The sequence below is a fragment of the Somniosus microcephalus genome, chromosome 28 (assembly GCF_052327205.1).
Source record: "Somniosus microcephalus isolate GS21.2 chromosome 28, FLI_Smic_1.0, whole genome shotgun sequence".
Lineage (NCBI taxonomy): Eukaryota > Metazoa > Chordata > Chondrichthyes > Squaliformes > Somniosidae > Somniosus > Somniosus microcephalus.
This window is the reverse complement of record NC_141014.1, coordinates 44,586,629-44,604,390: the sequence shown is the minus strand read 5'-3', so window position 1 is coordinate 44,604,390 and position 17,762 is coordinate 44,586,629. Positions and strand designations below refer to the sequence as shown.

Genomic DNA, 17,762 nt, shown 5'->3' with positions numbered 1-17,762 from the left:
GTCCTCTCCTTGGATCTTATGCTATCCCTAATTTCCCTTGTTAGCCACGGTTGAGTCACCTTTTTTGTTTTATTTTTATGCCAAGCAGGGATGAACAAATTCTGTAGTTCAGAATGTTTCAGCTGTGGGCTTGTGATGAAATTTTACTTCTCTCCCTATTGTATTCTGAACCCTATCACTGAAACTTGTTACAATACTGTCGTGACACTTCTACTCACAGTGAAATGTGAGCTGCACTCTTCACGGCTTAAACCTAGATTTTCTGCCATCTGTACATGGATTTAGTGGCATAACTAGGACAGGAAATGGGTGTGGGACATTCTGACTCGCTCTTTCCTGTGGCTGTTTGATTTTCTGCAGGCAATGCCAATCCACTTCTAGACTTAAAAATATAAATGAAGGTATAATGACGTCACATCAAGTATCACATTTTCTGTGATTACACATTCATTTGTGCCTGACACAAGGCCTGTCCATATAAAACAGGGACTTTCCTTTGGTGTGGTGCAATAGTTAAGAAAGAAGTGCCATCAAATCATCACAGTATAGTATTTAGCTGTCAAATGTGGGATTTGGGAATGAGTTTTATTTAAATGTCTTTTTTTTTAAATAAAGTTAATTCACACAGGTTTAAAAGGAACTCATAGTCTCATAGAATGATACAGCACAGAAGGAGGCCATTTGGCCCATCGTGCCTGTGCTGACTCTTTGAAAGGGCTCTCCAATTAGTCCCACTCCCCTGCTCTTTCCCCATAGCCCTGCAAATTTTCCCCTTCGAGTATTTATCCAATTCCCTTTTGAAAGTTACTATTGAATCTGCTTCCACCGCCCTTTCAGGCAGCGCATTCCAGATCACAACAACTTGCTGCGTAAAAAATCCTCTCCTCATGTCCTCTCTGCTTCTTTTTCCATTAATCTTAAATCTGTGTCCTCTGGTTACCGACCCTCCTGCCACTGGAAACAGTTTCTCCTTATTTACTTTATCAAAACCCTTCATGATTTTGAACAGCTCTATTAAATCTCCCTTGGGGTGGAGATCGCCTTTATAGAAGGTAAGTACTGTAGAAAATATAGGGACAGAGTGATCTCCTGGAAGAATTTCGATCGCCTAGATGGGTCAGAGAGGAATTTCCCAGATTTTTTTCTCCCAAATTGGCCATTGGGTCTTTATCTGGTTTTTCGCCTCTCCCGGGAGATCACATGGGTTCGGGTGGATGCAGAGTGATAGAAGATTTGAGGTTAGGATCAGATCAGCCATGATCTTATTGAATGGTGGAGCAGGCTCGAGGGGCCGATTGGCCTACTCCTGCTCCTATTTCTTATGTTCTTATGTTCTTAATCTTCTTTGCTCTAAGGAGAACAACACCAGCTTCTCCAGTCTCGCCACGTAACTCAACTGGCTGCAGTTGGACATTGATGCTAGACACTCGAGTTTGTGAAATGTCACAGCTAACGCGATACAATGAGGGTCTACTGTCTCACCCCAGGTCCATCAGTCAGATGGACCCAATTCATATGGAGAGCAGCAGATGTTTTTTTAAATCTACACTCCAAAGGGGGTGGCGGGGGGGGGGGGGGGGCGGGGGGGGGGGGGGGGAAGGAAAGCGACTGGTTATATTGATAAGCCTCCTGGCAAATGAGTGAGAGAGCCCTCCCCCTGCTGGAACACACAGAGATAAAGAACAAGGGAACACGCAGCACTCAGGTCTTCAACAATGCAGTAAGACACAGTCCTTGGGCTGGAGACAGATGCCAAGGTGGAAACATTGAGGTTTTGCAGCTACAAATTTCCTAGAACGAAAAGTAGGTAAAAACAAGTCAGTTGCTTCAGCAAGGGCATGTGATTTACTATCTTTCAAGGAGAGATCTGAGATTGAGTTAAGTAAACGGAATTTTCTTTGACTGTTACTCTGTATGATCAGTTGTTGTCTGTGAAATAAATAAAACTTAACAATTCTTATGTAACTTCATCCCACCAAGTGTTCAGTCCACCGCTGAAAAGATTGGAAGAGTGAGGCAAGGGCACGTGAAAGACAATATCCATTTTGGATCAGAAGAGGACCTATTCTTGCGTCTCTGGGTTATGCTATCAGATAGTTAGATATTGGGCATTTTGGACATGTTCTCGAACCCAAGACCCTCGCACCGCTGATGGGAGTGATCAAAACCAGCTCACCTTAAAGAATATGCAAAGCAAACCTAAAACTGGCAAAAGCTGATTTTTCAGCTGTATGACTTTAAAAAAATTATATTTTTGCCACATTGCTCCTGCTGCCTGGCTCACCTCTTTTTCAAGCTCTTACTAGCCCACACTTGGCCTAAGGCATTCCCCGAAGTGATACCTTGGACCTGCCTGCCAGGCCTGCATCATCGCACTGCCCGTGGTCACCACACAATCTCTTTGCCACCGGCTGCTTTGGGTCAGGTTGTAACATTTCTGAGCTGATTATCAGATGGAGCGGGCGGATGACTAATGCTTTGTTTTCTTGAGCAAGTCAGTTCATCGAGCTCTCTGTGGATGCTCAGCATCAGCAGGTCACAGCTGTGGTTGGCTTCTCCAAATTCCAAGAGGCCACATCAATCTGTGACTTACACTAACAGAACAGGTACCACTCCGTCAATGTGTAGCTGGTCTGTGACCACCAACACCTCATCGTGGATGTGAATGCTCAGTTCCTGGGAGCTGCCATGACTCTTTTATATTAAAACAGTCCAGGGTGTCGCCACTGCTGCATAATGACAACTCAGTGGCCAGCTCGATCGGGAGTCATTGAGGCTTGGCTGATGACACCTGTACAATTCCCCAAAATACAAACCTCGGCCTCATCAGCTGGAGGAAGACTTCCAATTTACTTTGTAAAATTAGCTCTCCACCTCTCCTGAAGGTGTCCTACATGAAATTCTGCCTTCGTTCTCTTTCCTTGTTCTGCCTGGCCCTTTAAGCAGCTGCAACCCTTCAACCCATGGACAGCCTGAGATTTCTCACCCTGTGCAAACTGATAATTGATGGCACTATTCCCATTGGATCCCTCTACCGTTGTTGCACTTGCACACAGACTCTTGATGGGATTTTGCACACAAGTTGCGGTCAGGAAGACATCCAAATAGCACAGCACCCTCTACAGGGCATCTGGGACCTGTGTGAACAGGGCAAGCAACTGTGCATCTCCTTAACCAACCAATCAGATTGAAGAGTCGTTAATGAGCAGCATAGAGTCTGAACCAGGAAGTGTCAGTTGGAATCTGAATTCAATATCAAATCAGATACAGAAAGCAAAATAAAGAGAAGGAAAGAAAGACTGGATTGAGAGAGAGAGAGACAATCTCCAACAATAATTAAAAGCTGAAAGAATGAGACTCCACACTTGTAAAAGTTAATTTTCAGTTCCAGAGAGGTTGTTTGGCAATAATTAAGACTTACCACACCATTAAAAGCATACTTAGACCTGAATGGTCTAACTTTCTGTGGTGAGTTTAATCCTACGCCATCAGTACAGGAACTTCACGCCTGGAGCCAGATGGCAAAATGCCGTTTTTGGGAAGATTTTGGAGGAGCAGCACATCCCGGACAGCAACTTCCGGATTTCCGCGTTTAACTGCATGTGCACTCGCTGGAAGTTGCTATCCGATTTGTGCAGAAATAACAGTGAGCGCTGATAGCCTGACCATTACTTTACTCAAAATCTGACCCATTATTTCTGTAAACGTGCTGGCTCCTGCAGTTGTAGCAGAGAGCAGCTCGCTCAGCAAGGTTTGTGCCACTCAGTCGTTCCTCAGCAACGTCTCCTCTGCCCAATTACAAGTCCAGTTAAAGTGCCAAGTGTGTTTCACTGCACTCACCTGGTGTATAACCCCATGGCTCATAGTACGAAGGAAACACCCCCAAGTGACAGCCACGTACAAACTCTTCGTAGTCGAGTGGAAGCAGTGGGCTGGTGGAAGACAGGAATTCTGGATGGAAGATCACCTTAACATGAGAAAAATGGTTATTTTTGCATCTTCCAGACTCAAAACAAATGCCTGTGCACATGTACGGAATATGGAGGAAATGGCTGGAGGGCCAGAGTACAACTGCGGAGTGGTGCACAACACATCAGAATGACCTATCCAGACAGGATCAGAGAAATGTTGGGATACTCTACAATGCAACAATGCCAGAAGCAAAGTGACAACTTAACAGAATGACGTTGAGCAGAATTCAGCCAGAATCTCAGGTGAAAGCATTAAAGGGTTGGATAGATATTAATGGTCTCTCACTGTCTGCTATGCAGCCTAACATCCCACACAAATTTTACAATTATATTGGAAAATGTTTCTGTCCAAGGGCTGACTGATCCTTCCCAATTTCAAGGCAAGTGTTGAGTTGCTGCTCATCATGGCCATAGGGAGTAAAAGGATATGTTGCCCATATCTTGCTACCTGGACCCTAGGGTTCTGGGAAGGAATGCATTAAGCTTCAAGTTTGATGGGGAAAATAAACATGATTTTTCACTGTACATTTTTATAAGATATATGTACACCAGAAATGACCAACATACAGAAAGGATCTAGTGCGCAGGCTCTGGGGGGGAAGAACCATGATGGGTGTAAGTGGCAAGATAAGGATGTGGGACAGGCAGCTTCTCCATCCTTATGTAAATATCACAATATTTTGCCAGAACATAACTAGAACTAAAAGCCTTCCAAAGGATGTTACATGGAATGTGTTTGAGACAGCCTGAACCCCATTTCTAGCAAATCCATGGATAAACTGGCAACTCTCCCTCAGTATGGTGCAAGCGGGAAGATTCACTGTGGTGCAGCTGAAGCTAATTCAGATTCAGGGGCAAAGCAGAAAGGATGCTGCAAGATACCTAACCTGAAGGCTTGCTGTATCTGACCTGGGATGCTTAATAAAGAAAGAACTTGCATTTCTCCAGTGCCTTTCACAACCGCAGGACGTTCCAAAGCGCTTCACAGCCAATGAAGTACTTGCGAAGAGTAGTCACTGTTGTAACGTAAGAACCGTTTAGAGAGTGTTTTACTCTTCTAACCCTCTGAGAACTTGGTACTGTCACTGGTATTCCAGAATGGGAAGGGTTCTACTCCCTAGCATTAGCATCCCTTACATTGATGGGAACAAAATTCACTCAAACATTTTGGACCAGATTGATCTTGAGGTATGAGCTGGGAATACAGGGTTGAAGAGCAGAACACATCCTGCACTCACTCCAGGTCCTCACCTTCACTCGGTCATTGGGATGGTTGAACAAGCCCATGCGTCGGATCATGTTCAGAATTGGATCTGTGGAGTCATCCAGCATGTTATGTGTGCAGACTGGAGGCAATGAGTGGCGCTGAAAGACAGGAAGAAGAAAATATAGAATTAAAGAACCGTTGAATTTTACTCCAGAGATTTGTACATTTTCATCTTCGTCAAATCTGCCAAACATAAAATACAAGACAGAAGCTTTACAGCAACAGGAGGAGGCCATTCAGCCCCTCAAGCCTGTTCTACCATTTAATTGCATAGGATATACAGCATAGAAACAGGCCATTCGGCCCAACCAGTCCATGCCGGCGTTTATGCTCCACTCGAGCCTCCTCCAGTCTTTCCTCATCTAAATCTATCAGCATAACCCTCTATTCCCTTCTCCCTCATACGCTTGTCTAACCGCCCCTTAAATGCAGCTGTACTATTCGATTCAACCACTCCCTGTGGTAGCGAGTTCCACTTCTCACCACTTTCTGGGTAAAGAAGTTTTTTCTGAATTCCCTATTGGATTTCTTGGTGACTATCTTATATTGATGGCCTCTAGTTATGCTCTTCCTCACAAGTGGAACCATTCTCTCTGTATCCCCTCTATCAAAACCTTTCATAATTTTAAAGACCTCTATTAGGTCACCCCTCAGCCTTCTTTTTTCAAGAGAAAAGAGACCCAGCCTGTTCATCTATTTGCCCATTCTGCAAGTTTATTAATGTCCTCCTGTAATTTGTTGCAGTCCTCCTCAGATGTTCTTCTATTTTCTCCTTTAGTCAGGATTCCATTATTTTTCCAACCACTGATGTTAAGATGACCGGTCTACAATTCCCTGAACATGTTCTATCTCCCTTCTTGAATATAGGTTTTACGTTAACTATCCACCAGTCTTCTGGATTAAATCATGGCTGATTTGTACCTCAACTCCACTTATCCGCCTTTGATCCATATCCTGGATGTTATTAGGTACAGAGTGACTGAGCATTTGGACAAATATGAGCTGATCAGAGAGCGACAGCATAGATTAGTAACGGATAAGTCATGTCTAACGAACCTAGGTGAATTTTTTGAGGCGGTAACTAATGTGTTAGATAAGGGAGTGTCTACAGATGTCATTTATATGGACTTCCAGAAGGCATTCAATAAGATTCCACACAAGAGATTGGAATTGTAGGCAATACATGGGTAGGGATTTGGTTAGGAGGTAGGTGACAGGGAGTAGGGATAATGGGTATGTTCTCCAATTGGCAGGATGTGACAAGTGGTGTCCCCCAGGATCTGTACTCAGGCCTCAGCTTTTCACCATGTTTACCAGTGACTTAGTTGAAGGACTAGAGAGCCATATATCCAAGTTTGCTGATGACACTAAGTTAGGTGGCAGGGTAAATAGTGTAGACAGGAGCAGAAATTTACAAAGGGACATTGATAGATTCAGTGAGTGGGCAAAACTGTGACAGATGGAGTTCAGTGTGGGAAAGTGTGCGGTCATCCACTTTGGACCCAAGAAAGATCGATCAGAGTATTTCCAGTGAGAAGCTGGGAACTATGGAGGAGCCAAGAGATTTAGGAGTTCAAGTACAGAAATCTCTAAAAGCTAGTGGAAATGTACAAAATATGATAAATAAAAAAGATAATGGAATGTTAGCGTTTATCGCAAGTGTGCAGGAATACAAAGGGGTAGAAGTTATGTTAGTTGTGCAGAGCTCTGGTTAGACCCCATCTGGGGTAACTGGGTTCAGTTCTGGGCACCGCTCCTCAGGAAGGATATATTGGCCTTGGGAGGGGGAGCAGCGCAGATTCACCAGAATGATACCGGGGCTATAAGGGTTAAATTATGAGGACAGGTTACATAGTATTACAGCACTGAAACAGGCCTTTCAGCTCAACTGGGCCATGCTCCACACAAGCTTCCTCCCACCCTTCTTCATCTACCCCCACCAGCAAATTCTTTTCTCTCTCATGTGTTTATCTAGCTTCCTCTTAAATACATCTATGCTATTGGCCTCAACTACTCCTTGAGGTAGCGAATTCCACATTCTGCCACTTGGAAAAATACAGGTTAATAAATGAAAGCTAGCATGGGTTTGTCATAGGCAAATCGTGATTGACAAACTTGATTGAGTTCTTTGATGAAGTAACCAAGGGGGTTGATGAGGGTAGTGTGGTTGATGTTGTGTATATGGACTTTCCAAAGGCGTTTGTTAAAGTAGCACATAATAGACATGTTAGCAAAATTGAACCCCATGAGACTAAAGGGCCAGTGGCTGTGTGGATTGGCTAAGGGCCAGAAAGCAGAGAGTGGTGAACAATTGAACCCCATGAGACTAAAGGGCCAGTGGCTGTGTGGATTGGCTAAGGGCCAGAAAGCAGAGAGTGGTGAACAATTGAACCCCATGAGACTAAAGGGCCAGTGGCTGTGTGGATTGGCTAAGGGCCAGAAAGCAGAGAGTGGTGAACAATTGAACCCCATGAGGCTAAAGGGCCAGTGGCTGTGTGGATTGGCTAAGGGCCAGAAAGCAGAGAGTGGTGAACAATTGAACCCCATGAGACTAAAGGGCCAGTGGCTGTGTGGATTGGCTAAGGGCCAGAAAGCAGAGAGTGGTGAACAATTGAACCCCATGAGGCTAAAGGGCCAGTGGCTGTGTGGATTGGCTAAGGGCCAGAAAGCAGAGAGTGGTGAACAATTGAACCCCATGAGACTAAAGGGCCAGTGGCTGTGTGGATTGGCTAAGGGCCAGAAAGCAGAGAGCGGTGAACAATTGTTTTTCAGATTGGAAGGGAGTGAGCAGTGGTGTTCCTCAGGGGTCGGGGTCGGGACCACTGCTATTTTTGATACGTAATAATGGCCTAGACTTATGTATAATTTCAAAGTTTGCAAATGACATGAAACTTGGAAATGTGAGGAGGACATAGACAGACTGGTGAAATGGGCAGACACATGACAGATGACATTTAACACAGAGAAGCGTTAAGTGATACATTGTGGTAGAAAGAATGAGGAGAGACAATATAAACTAAAGGGTACAATTTTAAAGGGGGTGCAGGAACAGAGACACCTGGGGGTGTACCTACACAAATCTTTGAAGGTGGCAGGACAAGTTAAGATGGCTGTTAAAAAGGCTTACAGGATCCTTGGCTTTATAAAAAGAGAGACATAAAGTACAAATGCCTGGAAGTTCATCTAAACTTTTATAAAACCCTAGTTAGGCCCCAGCTGGAGTATTGTGTCCAATTCTGGGCACCACACTTTAGGAAGGATGTCAAGGACATGGAGAGGGTGCAGAGTAGATTTACTAGAATGGTACCAGGGGATGAGGGACTTCAGTTATGTAGCGAGACTAGAGAAGCTGGTGTTGTTCTCTTTAGAGAAGAGAAAGTTCAGGGGAAATATGATCGAGGTGTTCAAAATCATGAAGGATTTTGATAGAGATCAGGCCATCTTAGACTGGGTATTATGTAATGAGAAAGGATTAATTAGCAATCTTGTTGTACGAGGCCCCTTGGGGAGGAGCAATCATAATGTGATAGAATTCTTCATTAAGATGGAGAGTGAAGTAGTTCACTCAGACACTAGGGTCCTGAATTTAAATACAGGAAACTACGATGGTATGAGGCACGAGTTGGCTAGGATGGATTGGGGAACGTTACTTAAAGGGTTGACGGTGGATAGGCAATGGCAAACATTTAAAGATCACATGGATGAACTACAGAATTTGTTCATCCCTGTTTGGCATAAAAATAAAACAAAAAAGGTGACTCAGCCATGGCTAACAAGGGAAATTAGGGATAGCATAAGATCAAAGGAGAGGACATATAATTTGGCCAGAAAAAGCAGCAAACCTGAGGATTGGGAGCAGTTTAGGATTCAGCAAAGGAGGACAAAGGGATTAATTAAGAGGGGGGAAATAGATTATGAGAGTAAGCTTGCAGGGAACATAAAAACTGACTGTAAAAGCTTCTATAGATATGTGAAGAGAAAAAGATTGGTGAAGTCAAGCATAGGTCCCTTGCAGTCAGAATCAGGGGAATTTATAATGGGGAACAAAGAAATGGCAATACATACTTTGGTTCGGTCTTCACAAAGGAAAACACAAATAACTTCCCAGAGATGTCGGGGAACATAGGGTCTAATGAAAGGGAGGAACTGAAAGAAATCAGTATTTGTAGGGAAATGATGTTAGGGAAATTGATGGCATTGATGGCCGATAAATCCCCAGGGCCTGATAATCTACATCCTAGGGTACTTAAGGAAGTGGCCCAAGAAATAGTAGATGCATTGCTGGTCATCTTCCAAAATTCTATAGACTCTAGAATAGTTCCCATTGATTGGAGGGTACCTAATGTAAACCCACTATTTAAAAAAGGTGGTAGAGAGAAAATGGGGAATTATAGACCAGTAAGCCTGACATCGGTTGTGGGGAAAATGCTAGAGTCCATTATAAAAGATGTAATAGCAGAGCACTTGGAAAACAGTGACAGGATCAGACAAAGTCAACATGGATTTACAAAAGGTAAATCGTGCTTGACTAATCTACTGGAATTTTTTGAGGATGTAACTGGTAAAATAGATAAAGGAGAACCAGTGGATGTGGTGTATTTGGACTTTCAGAAGGCTTTCGATAAGGTCCCGCATAAGAGATTGGCATGCAAAGTTCAAGCACATGGGATTGGGGGTAAGGTACTGACTTGGATAGAGAACTGGTTGGCAGACAGGAAGCAAAGAGTTGGAATAAACGGGTCATTTTCCGAGTGGCAGGCAGTGACTAGTGGGGTACCGCAGGGATCGGTGCTAGGACCCCAGCTATTCACAATATATATTAATGATCTAGACAAGGGAACTAGATGTAATATCTCCAAGTTTGCAGACGACACAAAGCTGGGTGGGCATGTGTACTGTGAGGAGGATGTAGAGAAACTCCAGTATGATTTGGACAGGTTGGGTGATTGGGCAGATGCAGTATAATGTGGATAAATGCGAGGTTATCCACTTCGGTGGCAAAAACAGGAAGACAGATTATTATCTGAACGGCAATAGATTGGGAGAAGGGGAAGTGCAACGAGACCTGGGTGTCCTTGTGCACCAGTCGAAGGTAAGGATGCAGATGGAGCAGGTGGTTAAGAAGGCAAATGGTATGTTGGCCTTCATAGCGAGAGGATTAGAGTACAGGAGCAAGGATGTCTTGCTGCAGTTGTACAGGGCCTTGGTGAGACCACACCTTGAGTATTGTATGCAGTTTTGGTCGCCTTATCTGAGGAAGGATGTTCTTGCCATGGAGAGAGTGCAGCGAAGATTCACCAGACTGATACCTGGGATGGTAGGAATGACGTATGAGGAGAGATTGGGTCGATTAGGCTTATACTCGCTGGAGTTTAGAAGAATGAGAGGGGATCTCATTGAAACTTATAAAATTCTAACAGGACTAGACAGACTAGATGCAGGAAGGATGTCTCCGATGGCAGGGGAGTCCAAAACCAGGGGTCACAGTCTAAAGATAAGGGGTAAGCCATTTAGGACAGAGATGAGGAGGAATTTCTTCACCCAGAGAGTGGTGAACCTGTGGAATTCTCTACCACAGAAGGCAGTTGAGGCCAATTAATCATCTATATATATATATAAAAGGATATGTCTGTCTGTCTGTCTCTCTGTCTGTCACTCTGGCCGGCTATACAATCAAAAGTTATAGAGCGTACCTACACATATGTTATATCAAAAGAAAGCTCATCATTAGGGGACTCTTGTAGGCGTATTTACTTTTTGCTCGGACAAAAATTGTGCCGACGGTATCCAAAAAACGTTCAAAATTCCTCTCATTATCCGCTCATTTGCATCGAGTGGGGGCGGGTTCATTGTGTGCGCGGGCGGGCCATCCTACAGTTGAGTGACATGATTGACCAATCCTACAGTTCAGTGACCTGACAGTTGACCAATCGGTGCGTGTGTAGGTGGGCCTTATCATTCTGAACCGAGGTGAGTCGCCGCCATCTTGATTCCAAACTTTTGATTTCTTTTTCCCCACTTTCTGCGTGTTTCTTTTCAAATCTACATTTCCAGCAAAAAAAAAGTTGCTTTTAAAACACAAATTGTTTTTTAAAAAAGTTAATTAATTTGTAAACCTTTTCTCTAACATCTAGAATTTTCCTACCTTTCACCGTTTTTCCAGGCCTGTAAGCCTGGGCCTCTGTTGCCCAGCCACGCCCGACCTCCCGTCGCGCTCAACAAGCGGCTCGCGATCGCCGCCATCTTTGTGAAGGCTGGAGGGGGCGGGCCTGAGCCGAGCGTCGCCACCATCTTAGTAAAGGCGGGTGGGGCAGGAGTCAGCGCGCACGACTTGAGTCCGGCCGGGCCTCACGCGGTAGGTTGCGCGGCGGCGTCTCTCTCTCTGCTCTTGAAGCCGGCTCGGGTGGGGGGCGGGGCTCGGGAGATCGGGGTTCGGCAGATCGGGGGCGGGGGGGGGCGGGGCTCGGGAGATCAGAGATCGGGCCTCGGGAGATCGGCGCTCGGGAGATCGGGCCTCGGGACATCGGGAGATTGGGGGCGGGGCTCGGGGGCGGGGCTCGGGGACTCCCCCCACCCCCCCTCTCCCCCTCCTTCCCCCCTCCTTCCCCCTTATCGCCGGCAAAGGGGAGAGGGTCTGCTGGCTCCCCCCTCCCTTTCTCCCCACCTCCTTCCCCCCCCTCTCCCTCTCCTCTCCCTCCCCACTCCCCCTCCCCTCCTTCTCCCTCCCCCCCTTCCTCCCCCCCTCCCCTCCTTCTCCCTCCCTCCCCTTCCTCCCCCCCTCCCTCCCCCCTCCCCTTCCTCCCCCCTTCTTCCCCCCATCCTCCTCCTCCCCCCACCCCCTCCCTCTCCCCCCCACCCCCTACCCCCCCTTTCCCCCTCACTTCCCCACTTCCCCCCTCCCTCCCCCCCACTTCCCTCCCCCCTTCCCTCCCTCCCCCCCTCCCTCCCCCCCACTTCCCCCCACCCTCCCCCTTCCCTCCCCCCTTCCCTCCCTCCCCCCTTCCCCCCTTTCCCCCCCTCCTTTTCCCCCTTCCCCCCAGTCGCGCTCTCTCTTCCCCCCAGTCGCGCTCTCTCTTCCCCCCAGTCGCGCTCTCTCTTCCCCCCAGTCGCACCCTCTCTTCCCCCCAGTCGCGCTCTCTGTCGCTCTCTTCCAACAACAACATGCCCTCAAAAATCCCTCGGCACCGCCGGGCACTTCAGCTAGTTAAATATATTCAAGAAGGAGTTGGATATATTTCTTAAGGCTAAGGGGATCAAGGGATATGGAGAGAAGGCAGGGACAGGGTACTGAATTTGGATGATCAGCTATGATCTCATTGAATGGCGGAACAGGCTCGAGGGGCCGAATGGCCTACTCCTGCTCCTATCCTCTATGTTTCTATGTAAGTAAATAAGGAGAAACTGTTTCCAATGACAGAAGGGTCGGTAGCCAGAGGACACAGATTTAAGGTAATTGACCAAAGAACCAGAGACAAGATGAGAATTGATTTCCCGCAGCGAGCTGTTATGATTGGGAATGTTCTGCCTGAAAAGCTGGTGGAAACAGATTCAATCATAATTTTCAAAAGGGAATTCGATTAATACTTGAAGGGGAAAAATTTGCAGGTCTATGGCCATAGAGCGGGGAAGTGGGACTAACTGGAGAGCTCTTTCAAAGAGCTGGTACAGGCACGATGGGCCGAATGGCCTCCTTCTGTGCTGCTTCATTCTATGACTCCATGATTCTAGTCCGCACATTGTGAGAGAGAATTAAGCCAACGTTTATGGGCATACAAAGCAAACACTTTACGTTTAATTTACAGCCACAGCGGGTGCATCACACGGGTCGTGAGGTCATCCCATTCCTCTGGCCGCTTTACAAAGCAGGTTTCATCCAATTGTTTGAGCTCCCCCACAGTGTCAATGGCAGGACGAGCCGTGCTTTCTCTCCCAGCCTTTGGATATCTTTTAATGGAGCTTTCTCACCTGAGTAGAATACAGGGCTCTCTTTATCATGGTGAAATCCTCCTGGTCAATCATTCTACTCACATCTGGTAACTGCCCACTGCACTCAAATAAAAACAAAGTATGGAATGAGAAGGCCATTCAGCCCATCAAGCCTGCTCCTTCCACAGACCATGTACAATCCACCTTAAGGGAATAATATATATACATATAGCTGATCTACATATTGTTGTATAACAAAAAATCAATACTCCCTGATTCATCAAAAGCAGTCAAGCAAAATTCAGGGTTAATTGTGCAGTTGGACATTCGACAATTCAACGCTGCCCTGCTGCTCGCCACAGGTTCCTGCAACCTGCAGCAGAGGATGTCTTCACCAAACGTTGATTATCTCTGTTCGCACATATCGCCCCAGCTCAAATCTTCTTCCCAACCAGATAGTTATGCAGCTTATTTGAGTTTTTTCTGAAGTCTCAATTTATTTCAATATTTGTGTTAGATAAGTGAACATGAGGCGGTAACAAGACACCATCGTGGGTTAGAACAACAACTTGCATTTAGATAGTGCCTTTAATGTAGAAAAAACCCCAAGGTGCTTCACAGACAGAAATGGACACCAAGCCTAAGAAGGAGATAGTGGGGAAGGTGACCAAAAGCTTGGTCCGAGCGGTGGGTTTTAAGGAGCGTCTTAAAGGAGAAAGGAGAGGTGGACAGGCGGTGATGTTTAAGGAAGGAATTCTAGAGCTTAGGGCCTATACGGCTTAAGGTGCGGTGAAGGGACGGAGGGATACATGAGGCCAGGATCAGAGGGATACAAACTTTTGCAGTGGCTGACAGGCTGGAGGAGGTTACAAAGATTAGAGGCATTGGGAATCTGGGAGCCAATGTAGGTCAGCGAGCACAGGTGTGAGCGAGACTTGGTACAGGACAGGATATGTGCAGCAGAGGTTTGGATGAGCCAAAGTTTTTGAAGGGTCTGTGTTGGGAGGCCGGCCACCAGCTTTAAGCCTTGGAGAACCACAGATTTGAATTCACATTCAAAGTGAGACTCTGTTACAGAACACGTGTTAATGAGGAGGAGGGGAGATAGAGAGGAAGAGAGAAAGAAATAGATTGAAAGAGAGACAGAGATAGATAGAGATAAAAGACAGGTAGGAACATAGGAACAGAAGTCGGCCATTCAACTCCTCGAGCCTGTTCCTCCATTCAATTAGATAATGGCTGATCTGGACCTAAACTCCATTTGCCCGCCTTAAATCCTTATCCCTCGATACCCTTACCCAGCAAAAATCTATAACTCTCAATCTTGAAAATTTCAATAGATCCTCCCCAGCCTCAACAGCTTTTTGGGGGAAGAGAGTTCCAGGTTTCCACTACCCTTTGTGTGGAGGGGACAGGGGAAAGAGACTTAAGAAGATGGTCGGTAGTGGAGAAAAGCCAGAGATTAACTTTGCTCTCCAGGATGACCCTGGAGTCGTTGGCAGTTTTGGCAGATGAGAATGACACCTGGAGGAGTTTGACGTGATCCAGTCAGATCTGCTGATGAATGGCTATGGCAGTTGTATGTTAGATATGCTCAAGTCTGTGCCCCTTGACATGAGAGAGCAGAGATCTAGGCCGTAACAGGGAAAACATCAGGATGGACAAGGAAGGTTTTGCTGGGAACAAGGGCATCAAAGTTGAACAAATCACAGCAATGAGAGAGCCAAAGGTGATGCAGTTGGGAGTTGGAAGCTGGAACTGCTGATGCCATTAAGATATGTGAACGCCTGACTAGCCGTTATATTGGATACTTTCTCACAAGCCCCCAATCACAGTGTGCACTGCATAAAGAAAGGCATGCCAGCATGATCAGGCAGCACATCCTGGCTGGCCAAACTTGCCAAGATGCCACCAATCATATCTACAGGCCCTGGCAATGACACTGGGGATCTGTCCATGGGGCCAGACCCTTGGAGAAGCCGTCTGTTACAAGGACACCTGCAGCTATTATGCAGGATAAGGTTGGGACAGCCACTGACCAACAGTTAATTGTGGCCTGAAGCCTGGCTCCACCTCCTGGTAGGCATAGCCAATGACTTCGGTTGGTGCTGTGGAGTGGCAGAGGTCTAATTTGCTCACAATTATCGCATGCAGCATCATTCCTATTTTAACAGCTATTAGATGGTATGGTTGCTCGGCTTCTCCATCACTTTCCAGAAGACTCCCTTAATGTTTAACTGTCACTCCTTACTCCCCTCACCCTTCAGCCTTGGCAAAGGTGACTTAATAATGTGTTGAGATGTTTTCTGAGCCTTTACAAAAATGTTCAGCATTTTCATGCGCCTATTCTGACAGTCCCCATTAATTGTCCACTTGCCTTCAAATTTCATTTACTGTATGTGCCAAACAGCATGCTCAATGGAAGCATCCAAATCTGCTCCTGGACCAAATGAGCTGATCGTAGAAAATTGGGTGCAAAGAGTTTGTGTAAAATCTGGATGGGTTTACACCTTGCACATAGCGGAAATCTGGGCCAAGTCTTTCTTATAATAGAGATGTTTTACTTCGTCTTAACTCAGCTCTAGCAGTCCCATCTAACACCAACCTCCTTTCATCACTCATGCACCACAGTACTTACACCAGCAAGGATTCGTACAGCTTTCTCCCAAACTTCTCCTTCACTCTGTTTGCAGTGTCCCTGGAGGTAAAGAAAAAGCAGGAAGAGATTGTCATCCAAATACACCAAAACCTCAGACAACATATAATGTACATTGTGCAATGTCGAGCATACAGAATGCTCTTCAGTAACATAGAAGAGTAAATTTTCATCTTTACAGCATAGCTCTATATGCCAGTAGTCCGCATCAGGAATTTAGGTTTATGCACCCTATGCACACCAAATGAAGGTGTGTTGACACCCGAGGTGTTGTGTCCACACCCACCAGTACCCCAGGACCTGGATTTATAGATGCCAGCTTGCTAGGAGACCTGACCTTTCCACCTCTGCTTCCAGAGTTTGGACTGCTATTCCAAGCTGACCTGTAGACAAACCTTACCACAGGGAGGGCTACACCTGTGGCTATGAAAGTTACCACAGAATTAAGCGGTTATGCTAACAATTCTTCCAAGCCATCGCATGGCACATCCGCTAAATCAGACAGTTAGCGATGTATAGATGCATTAAATGAGTTACAGATGCTTTGTTTGCAAGGAGACAACAGCTGGATGAAATAAAGAATAGATTTGCCTTCCAAAGCTAGGCTTTATTAACTTTAAAATCAGCAGCATATCTTTCCACATCCAGTCCCAACTAAGCTAGAAAAGGACTGAATTTAAGGTAGCCACAACACATCATGTGATCATCAACTACCAATGAGATTACAACACATATCCCAAGGCAGTTAACAAACAACGAATCACAATACTTTTACTAATCAAGGAATAATCACATTCACCCCTCCTTTTAAAATATACGCCAACCTAATAACTTTTACAATTTACAATTAATTATTTACAACTAAACTATGCACGAGAATAAAACTATTTACATAACACAATACTAAATGAACAACAAATAATAACATTACGCATAAGTATTAAGTATCTCTCAACTAAAACAATATAATATAATATTTCAACAATTTTTAAAACATTACTATCAATTTAAAAGTCCATTTTCAATCAGTCGACCGGATATCTTGTTCGTGTCGACCTTCTTAACCTTGGTGAAATTCCTTGCCCTCCCACGCCAGAAGGCACAGAAGTATCTTCAACAGGAAGGCTATCCATATCCCGATTCTCAACGGTTTCCGGATTAGAAATCCCATCAGAAGATGAACTAGGACGGTCATAAACATCTATCAAAGGCTGACTAATAGAAGTATGATTATCTGCAATCGGATTGGAAATATTCGTAGTATCTGTAACAGCATCCACATTATCCGAATCATGACCATTATTAATATTCTCAGAAGAGGGCTGGCCCCCACAAGGAGCCAAGTCTTTAATTGAAACAGTACTTTCTTTCCCATCTTGGAATCGAATATGAGCATATTGGGAATTTGCCTCCAACAGCTCCACCTCCTCCACCAAGGGGTCATATTTTGACAATCTAACATGACGTCGAAGCAACACAGGTCCCTGCATAGTAAGCCATGAAGGTACCGAATATCCTGTAGTAGATCTCCGCGGATAGTTAAAGAGCCTTTCATGGGGGGTCACATTAGTAGCCGTTGAAAGCAATGATCTAATGGAATGCAGGGCATCAGGCAGCACCATTTCCCACTGTGTATTCTTAAGGTTCCGGGATGTCAACGCCAACATAACTGCCTTCCAGATCACTCCATTGTATCGTTCACACTGTCCATTACCCTGGGGATTATACGGGGTAGTTCTACTAGTAGAAATTCCCCGACTCTGAAGGTATTCCTTCAACTGGGAAGACATAAAAGAACTTCCCTGATCCGAATGGATATACGCAGGCATCCCAAAGATGACAAAAAGTTGAGTCAAACATTTAATAACTGTAGCAGCTGATACATCTGCACAAGGAAAAGCAAAAGCGAACCTTGAAAACTCGTCCACAACAGTAAATATAT

General features: G+C 45.4%; 1 protein-coding gene across 1 annotated transcript in view; it reads right to left on the bottom strand.

The window, feature by feature from the left end:
- Positions 1–17,762, bottom strand: part of LOC147099710 (glycogen [starch] synthase, muscle-like) — a 68,434-nt gene that overhangs the window by 10,230 nt on the left and 40,442 nt on the right. The window contains exons 9-12 of the mRNA XM_085969350.1: positions 15,803–15,862; positions 13,204–13,282; positions 5,223–5,336; positions 3,841–3,967 (exon numbers count right to left, since the gene is read on the bottom strand). Coding sequence (XP_085825476.1) covers positions 3,841–3,967; positions 5,223–5,336; positions 13,204–13,282; positions 15,803–15,862 — 380 coding nt within the window. The remainder of the gene's footprint in view (positions 1–3,840; positions 3,968–5,222; positions 5,337–13,203; positions 13,283–15,802; positions 15,863–17,762) is intronic.